Source organism: Salvia miltiorrhiza, chromosome 3 (assembly GCF_028751815.1).
Source record: "Salvia miltiorrhiza cultivar Shanhuang (shh) chromosome 3, IMPLAD_Smil_shh, whole genome shotgun sequence".
In the NCBI taxonomy this organism is placed as follows: domain Eukaryota; kingdom Viridiplantae; phylum Streptophyta; class Magnoliopsida; order Lamiales; family Lamiaceae; genus Salvia; species Salvia miltiorrhiza.
The window spans coordinates 53,449,040-53,457,982 of record NC_080389.1 but is presented as its reverse complement, the minus strand read 5'-3'; the positions used below and the strand labels follow the sequence as shown (position 1 = coordinate 53,457,982).

Below are 8,943 nucleotides of genomic sequence, written 5' to 3'. Positions count from 1 at the left end.
TGATTAAACCGGACCGGTTAATCGATTAACCGGTCAAACCGATTAATCCATGATTTCTCAATTTGGCCGAATTTAACCGGTTAATTCGGTTAATCGGTTAACCGATTAACCTAATTAACCGGTTTTTATTTAAAAAAATTCAAATTTGTAGAATGTGTTTAATAGGATTTGAACTCTTGAGCTTTGAAAGAAAGAATAAGGTTTTATCCACTGCACCAATTCATAACTTGTGATAATTTAGAACAAAAATAAATTTATAGATACTTGAAATATTAATGTTATTATTTAAATTAAAATATTAAAATATAAATTAATTAATTTATTATAAAATAAACCGGTTAAACCGATTAACCGATTAGTGATGAACACACTAACCGATAACCAAACCGAACCGGTAAAAATCGGTTATCGGTTAACCGAAAACCGGTTTTTTCGGTTCGGTTACGGTTAAAACCGATTAACCGGAACCGTTTTACCACCCCTAATTGACACTGAATTAGGTTGGTTAATTAAACTAAATATTGAAATTCTTTAAACGAATTAATTATATATACATGTATGTATAAAGAAATGATCTATTGAGAATCCACAAGTAGTGTGAGACTTGAGAATTCGTCTGAGCAATTGTGAACAAGTCATTTTATTTTGATGAACATGTCAATAATTTTTATGAACAAACATTTTGATTTAGGGTTCGAGTCCTGAAGGTGACGAGATTTTCAACATATCAAATACATACGTTTGTTCATCAGTTATATTCATTTATTCATAGAATTTATTAATTTTGTTCATTAATAATTAAAAATTAATCGTTATTAATAGTGATATTAATAAAATTTTGGCGGGAACTTTTTAGGCAATTAGTTTAACTTTATACATTTCTTAGTTAAATTTAAAACGAATGTGCTATCTCTAGTTGTTTCCTATATTCGTCCCAAGTAAATAGGATTGCAAGAGTTGAATTTTTGGGTTACTGTGTTCACTATGTGAGTAGCCTTTACCTCCAAATTTCGCATTCTTATTTCATGTGTTACTATATTATAGGTTCCAAAGCACCCGTGACGCTACTTGCTAAATCGGTTGTTGCTGATTGTAAGTGGGCTAATCGCCACTGGTGGTGAGTTTGATTGCAAGAAAGATGGAGAAGATTGAAATATTTAGGGAGAAAATATTTTTATCCATCAAAGTAAATGCACTCTAAAAACAATGCAAACAACAAGAAATTGCTGCAAGAATGACTTGCTTGCTTCAGTTTCTACAAATAGTGTGTACAATTTTCTCAGGGTCAACTAGCACAAACATACATAACACTAGTAAAAAATTAGCATATGCATTTTTCACTTGAAATATAGATTAGGATTGAGATATTCATGCCTTCTCGTCCTTGTATCCAGAAGCCTTCCCACTTCTCCCAGCCAAAAATTCCCCAGGGAGTGAATCAGTGCTGTTTATATCTAGACCGTGATATGATCTGCTCGCAAAATATTCAGCCCCCGACTTAGCTGTACTCCTCATGACCGATCGGGTGTCTTCATCTCGCACTTGCAGAGCTTTCTCCGTGACATTCACTAGTGAAAGGATTTCATTCTTCTCTACCTCGTCATCTTCTGCTTAAGAAACATCAGGCAGTATTATTTATTTTACCAGCAACTACTTGAAAGAATCTCTGGACACTTACTATTTTCCAAAGTGATCCATCATAATTCAGGCAAAGAACTGCAGGCTGAAGACTACTTAAATGCAGGGAGATAACTAGGTACAACGAAAGTTGGGAAACTCAATCCAGAATAATCTAGCTTTTATCATTTCTACTTCAAGCTTGATATAGATACTTGAGTTTTGTACCCAAGTCTAGAGCATAATGAGCACAATTAATTTCTGCAACTCTTTTAAACATTGAGCAGACTGGTACAGTTTGTGATCTTACTTCAGATCCATCAGGCAAAAGTATGTTAATATGTAGTACATATAATTCAATTGATCAATCAGAGATTTAAAAAGTTTTAAATTTCGACTCTAAAGTGAGTAGATACATAAAACATTCTTGGGCGTTTACTTTGAAAGATTTACCTTGATAGATAAAAATAGTAAGACTAATCCCTTGTATACTTTGATGGATTGAAACTTTGGGATATCCCAAGGCCCTTGATTATTTATATCATTTAAGCTACTTTTGCTTGATTCTTATTCCATTAAAAGGGTGGGATTGGAAAAATCCTACTCTTTAGGATAAAAATACTCAGTCATGCATCTTATCAATCATGCTAAGTAAACGCCCCCTTAAGGAACTACATACAAATAATCAGTAAAAGTGGTCCTCTCACACATCATGAACACTATCACTTTACAACAATTATCATCTAAAACTTGCTTGAGACACTTTTCATATAACCGGAAAAAGATATTTTGCAATATAATAGATGGTGCTGAATAATGTTGCTGGAATGATGGTAATTGTTAATTGGGTTGGTGGCCATGACTAGACTAGTTAGAGATGACTAAGAGTAGATAATGTTCTTAGAATGCAGAAGCCAAAATTGATTAAAGGAGAGGCAATTATCAACAGTGGCAGCTGATGGTCAATGGTGATGCTGGTAATGTTTAGAATGAGACATTGGTCCTGGTGTAAGCATCTCAAGAGGAGAAATAATGATTGAAGAGTATAGTTTGACCATTAAATAAAATGGGATAGAATGATGAATATCTCATGTTAATCTGAAATATTTACACTACATTATTGTAATATATTATTGTAAAAATAAAAATCATAATAAAAATAATCTAAAGTTGTTCACGAGAAAATATAATATAGCTCAAGTTCTCACTTTATAGCTCAAACTCGATCAACTCAAGCTACGTTACTTTTAAGCCAGATCAACTCTTCTTAAACCCCTAAAGTTATCTCTACGTTTTCATGTCTATAACAGTTTCAGAAGCATCAGCCATCTGATGACAACTAAACGACACGATCATGACATTCAGACTGCATATTTGCAATGAACACTGAGCCATTTGTATATGAAGAAGAATTACCTCTAAACAAAATGAAAAGTCTATACTCTCATGCTCTATTTACTTGGCAAGAAAATTTTGGGTTGCTAGATTATTATGATCTTAACCTCCTCAGAGATGAGTAAGTTGAAAAGAATGAAAACTGCAAAGTCAAAGAATAAGCACCTTGCAGATCCAAATCTTCAACATAACCACCCTTAATGAAAGAAAACCGCGCTTCTCCAGATTGTTCCCTTTCTACAGGAGTTGAGGCAATCAAATCTCTGAATTCCATTACATACGCTCCAGTCCATTGACTTCTCCTGAAAAGTGAACCAAAAAGTATAATCATGCATAGAAAGAATAGAACACCAAACTGCTTGGCGACTAACAAATGCCTCACTATTCCATTCATGATCGATGCATTCTTTTTTATATGGGCATCACACTCATAGACTCACTTGGTTTTTCTGAATTTCAACAAGCAGAACGTATTTCTTTCATGACACATTACAAGAAATTACAGCAATTTATAAAGATTTGAAATGAAAATGTGATACTTCCAGATGATCCATTATGAATCCCATTGTTTCTTGATCTGGACTTAAGTCGGACAGGTTAACCTAAGAGAGTACTCCGTCATTAGAAATTATGAACTACTAAAGCTCCATATATAGATTAGCTTCCTCTGAGAGGGAAGAACTATATGTGCCAGAAAATCAACCAATGAATATTCTACAATGAACATTTCAACAAAATATTAGTTAATAGTAATACTGAAGCAATCAAAAATCAGAAGTTGCAGTACCTGTCAAAAGCAAGTATTGCTTCAAATGGAGTAATTATAGGAGCTAAGAACTCCTTACTGTCCAATAGTGCTGTTTGTGCACAAGATATGTTAATAAAGACGTCACACTGCAAGGTGCAAATGGCATATCAACATTACAGCTACAAGGTATGCAAATAAGCAATAATATCAGCATGCACAAAATGAGGTTTACCTCAGGAAAATTGGCCAATTTTGCAGGATTTGGTCTGCCCATTACAAAAGTATACGACTTTTTTCCAGCTTGTGTTATCAATTCCCTCATTTGATGAATCATATGTAGATAACCAGCTGAAATAACAGTTGCAGGGATGCTTTAGCCTTTTTGCATGAATCATGCACTGGACGAGATATAGAAAGCAGAACAAGATGCAAAACATCATAAATGTGTAGTAATGTAATCCTGAATGAGGGATATTATGCACTAACTCAATATGGCATCTAAATGACATCATGGACACTTATACAAGAGTAACTCAAACTTGAGTTCCCTGTCACAAGAAAACGAGCAGCTGTTTCTTTTAATATGTTCAAGGTTCGGCTTTAAAGTCAGATGTAAATTATGTTGCAAAATAAATATGAAGTAAGACAGAAGCCATTTGATGATCAATTAGTGCATTTTTCTAGGTAAGGGTTATTCTAAGACAAGGAAACTCATGAATGTTTGTACACAATACATATTATACCTGCTCCAAGTGTTCCAACCAAGATTCCAATCATGTTGGCATCCTTCGCTTTCTCAACCAGATAATACCTTCCAAGTTCATTTAAGCATTATGTGACAGACAAATTTGGAAGTAAAATAGAACTATAATAGCAAAAGACAAAATTCACAAGCAAAGTTCCTGACAATACCTACGCCTAAGGATTTTTTTCTGTTGAGATACGTCAGTCACCAAGCGACCTTCTGTTGCATCATATCTGACTAGAAACAAACCAAAACATTCAGTTTGGGAAAAATACCGCAACATTATATAATAAATGCAGAAGATGGCATGGGCAAGACTGTAACAGCTAGACATAAATCTCAGCAGGCACTGCAAGGAATCATGGGAAGGTTGATTAAACATAGCACATAAGCTAGAGAGAGGGGGGGAGGGGGCATAGAGAAAATAAAACTTGTATTTTTCTGTTTCAGTATATTTGTGTATTCTTTGTAAATTGTATCAAACCACATCTCCCAAACTAAGGGACCATTCCATAACCAATAATACATCAACAGAGGATTAAGTTCTGACCAGAGCCACATGAAGGCATCTGGTGACAGTTTCAGTATAATAGCCTTCAAAAAAGCCTTTTCACTTACAAAAAGTGTTACTTGATGTCTATATGATTCATGTCCCAGAAAGTTTCTTGTGATATATGGTTCTGAAAGCAAAATTTGAAATCAAAGTTCTACAGCGTTGCTCCTAAAGGTTCTCTGACTCTAATTTTATTCAGAAGCATTTGTGTATATTGGAGCAATTCATACCATAAAACTATCTTATATACAATTCGACTGTACCCCTAACCTAGAAAATGTTCCTTAATGAATGAGATATTTGGGCAAGAAACGTGCATTACAAGAGACATCTTGATTGCTGAAACTCAGCATTTGAAGATAGCATTAAGTAGTGGACACATTTTAGTCAGAATTTGATAAATAGATCTCTTCCAGCTGCATCTGTCTATACAGAGAGATATAAATTAAGATTGAAAACTTAATTCTTCCAGACTTATTTCCTTTCCTCTAAGCATTTCTTCATACCAGCTAGTATAAAAAGACTTCATCTCTTCCAACTATGCCCCATAATTTATTCTCTCTTTATAATTAAATAGTAATAATTGCAGCAAACTTATGAGCATGAGTAGCAGCTAATTTCCTCAATGAATTGGCAAAAAAAAAGGCATCAAAATTAACATCTGCTTCAGAACTCAGAAGAAAGGTAAGAAACATAAATGATCCCTATTATCAATACGAGCAAGAAGAAAAAGATGTTCATGGAATCATCTACTAAGTGAGGTCTCTTAAAGAAAAACTCCAAACCCCATGAATAGAAATTTCCTGACTACATTGACAGGAAAAACACCAGTAATGTGTGCATGGTGTAGAGTTCGTGTTCCTTTTCCTTATCGACAGCGCGAACAAGCTCACAAGACAAGCTAATAAGGATTATTACCTATTTCGCAGTTGTTGAAAGTCAACACCACATTTGCAAATGCTGGATTGTCCAAGCCAATCCAAAAAAGCAAATAATCCTCCATTTTCTGTCCTTGAGGAAGTCTCCAGCTCAAACCTCCTGTACTATAAGTTTGGCCAGATTCATCAGCAGGGCATTGATGTACAACTTGGCCACCGACTCCAATTTGATTTACAGATGTACAGGTCTCAGATGGGCTAACAACCGAACAGCATAGATCAGCATAAAGGAGTTCTAACATGGATGTGGATCCGGATATGCTTGAAGCAGCAGAAGCCACCGCTTTTTTAATTTCTGGTATTGCATGCGCAAACTCCAGACCACTTAGAACCTAGTTATCATAAGTAAGAGATTACAAAACAATAACCATTGCAGTGGAACTGAAAAGTCTTACTGTAAGGATCAAATCTATTGTCACTGGAGTGGAATTTTCACCACTTCGGCAGAACAACCATTAGTCCTTACAGGAAGATTAGCAAAAATAGCACATTATGCCTTTGTCAACTTCTCTGACTCAAGAGGCCGGGCAAATATAAACTAGCTATCAACAAGACTATGAGTTTCATGCAGAGTTAAAATAGATGCACCATGATCTTACTCAATTATTTGTTTAAAAGGCACATAAACACACACACATACTCTTTGTTGGCAAAATCATTAATACATAAATGCAACCAATAAGTGCACGGACAATTGCTATTGAACAGCCTACTGCTTTTGAATGTTACTCTAGTGAGCTCCTCTCTTTTGCTCCAGAGTTCATAGGTTTTAAATAAATAAGGTTGCTAAGTGTCTTAATTCTAATGGTCACATTAAAAAGACTCGAGTGCATAGTCTCATTGCCACTCTTAGATCAAAAATCTGTGGCTGTAAAGCGGGGAAAGAACATTTTATTTTTTTATTTTTTTCCTTCGTATTACACATGATGTTACACAGCTCTAATTAGAAATTAGAAGAAAAGTTAGATGTGATGTTATAATACAACAGGTTGGACCATTACATATTTATACTGCATATTTTTTATTATTGAAATGGAAAAAAATAGGCAAAGGAACTTAGAGTGTCTAGAGTTGGGCCAGGAGACTCTTATTCTTAACGCCTTCTTTCTTAATTCCATGTTTTAGCCACTCCAACATACTATAGATGCACGAAACCAAACAGATAAGCATCACTAACGTACCAAAACAGGCTTGCCACTTTTCAGACCATGATCGAGCAAACTCCTTGCACAATTCGATGGGCTGATCGAAGCTTTATCAAAAATGAATAATGCAGGAATAGTTGATGTCCTGAGAAGAAGAACATAGAGATAAAAAAATTACATAACTAACTTAAAGAAAGCCTCATATTAACACAATATTTCACAGACAAGTTTATATATCGGAAGCCTAAGGATAAAGCAACTTGCAACCTCAACCAATCATAGAATGACCTGATCAAAATATTGCTTAAAGTCTACCACTTCTAATGTAAGAAACTTTTTAACCCAAATTATCGTGGATGGAAATGGCAAGAAAAATGCCATTACTCTCAATATTTCTTTGAGCATAACGAGGACAAAGCTGAAGTTCGAAATGCTAAATCATTTCACATGCTAACAGCCTAACACTCGTCATTTCCATGTATAGATCCAACCATATAAACATCATGTAACTGCCACACGACAAATGCTCCAAGTGGGAATTGATTGGTCAAATCCAAGAGTATACTTCAGGCAAAGCAAGCTACACAATCGTGTAACACACTCGTACTGCTGGAATTAAGTACTAAAACAAGACTTACGAGCTGAGGCATGTTTGGCCATAATGAATGACGCATTCGGCACCAATATGTGCAGCCCCAACTTCATCGACGCAGCAGCTTCCGTATGTAGTGTCAGCCATTACGTACAACTTCACTGATGAATTGAGTTCCCGGCGCAGAGCTTTAACCACCTTCATAGAATCCTTCAATAGCTCATCCGGGAACTTTATCACACCAGCAGACATAAAACAGCAAGCGTGCGAAACGCGGTGTGAGAGAGAATATACCACCAAACACGACAATTCAAAAAAACACATGCACACACTCATCACATAGCCAGAAGCTCATCTCGGAACTTATCACACCAGAAAAACAAGAAATAGTGAGTGTGGGAGTGTATCAGAGAATGCAGCACCAAACAGAGCAATTTGGGAAACACACACGCACGCTCACACTCAGCTTATATAGATATAAGAGATGTCAGTCTATTGCTACCTGCAGAGCTACTCTAGTGAAGCCACCACTACAGACGAACTCCGCTACTCGGGCTATTTCGTAATTACAGTCCAACTCCATGCCCAGAATATTTTGAGGGAAAATTAAAAGAAGACTAATCGCAGCAACCCTTTAGAAGAAGAAAGATTCAAACTTTCCTTCCAAAATTAGGTCCAGAAATCATCGAATTCGTGTCAAAGAAGCTAAATGGGGTTGACGGTGGTTCGGTCAGTGGCGGGATGGTGATGGTCGGCGGTGCTAAAGAAGATGAGAGGAGAAGTAGCAAGGGCTTAATCAGCTCTCTCCTAAATAATACTCCCTCCGTCCACGAAATGAGTACCCATATTTCTTTTTTGGTCCGTCCACCAAATGAGTACCCATTTCCTTTTTTGGTAAGTGTACCCCACACATCTCACTCACAATAAAAGTGGGTCCCTTATTCCACTTACACACACTCAATCAATTTCTTAAAACCCGTGCCACCCCCAAATGGGTACTCATTTCGTGGACGGAGGGAGTAATAATAATAATAATAATAATAATAATAATAATAATAATAATAATAATAATAGGCATATGTATTAAATTAATTAAATAAAACAAAAGAAAGACTGGTCTCTTTTTCTTGGGGTGATTAGGAGGGTATTAGGGTGGGTGATTAGGGGAAGTTAAAGATTATTAGGGCTTATTTTTGTAATTGCAATACTA

At 35.7% G+C, this 8,943-nt stretch overlaps 1 protein-coding gene across 1 annotated transcript; it reads right to left on the bottom strand.

Annotated features, from left to right (window-relative positions):
• Nucleotides 1–1,156: 1,156 nt before the first annotated feature.
• LOC131014377 (uncharacterized) lies at nucleotides 1,157–8,562 on the bottom strand. Its single transcript, XM_057942336.1, has 10 exons — nucleotides 8,236–8,562; nucleotides 7,780–7,964; nucleotides 7,178–7,286; nucleotides 5,977–6,328; nucleotides 4,673–4,742; nucleotides 4,504–4,571; nucleotides 3,993–4,108; nucleotides 3,800–3,906; nucleotides 3,178–3,314; nucleotides 1,157–1,607 (listed from the first exon to the last, which is right to left on the bottom strand). Exons 1-10 carry the CDS (start codon nucleotides 8,314–8,316, stop codon nucleotides 1,369–1,371), a joined length of 1,464 nt encoding a protein of 487 aa, XP_057798319.1. The 5' UTR covers nucleotides 8,317–8,562; the 3' UTR covers nucleotides 1,157–1,368.
• Nucleotides 8,563–8,943: the final 381 nt, after the last annotated feature.

Coding starts and splice junctions, on each gene's coding strand:
- LOC131014377 (XM_057942336.1), bottom strand. CDS start 8,316: ATGGAGTTGGACTGTAATTACGAAATAGCCCGAGTAGCGGAGTTCGTC. Junction 7,287..7,779: donor GGCCAAACATGCCTCAGCTC/GTAAGTCTTGTT, acceptor TCTTCTTCTCAG/GACATCAACTATTCCTGCAT. Junction 1,608..3,177: donor TGAAGATTTGGATCTGCAAG/GTGCTTATTCTT, acceptor TTTCTTAAGCAG/AAGATGACGAGGTAGAGAAG.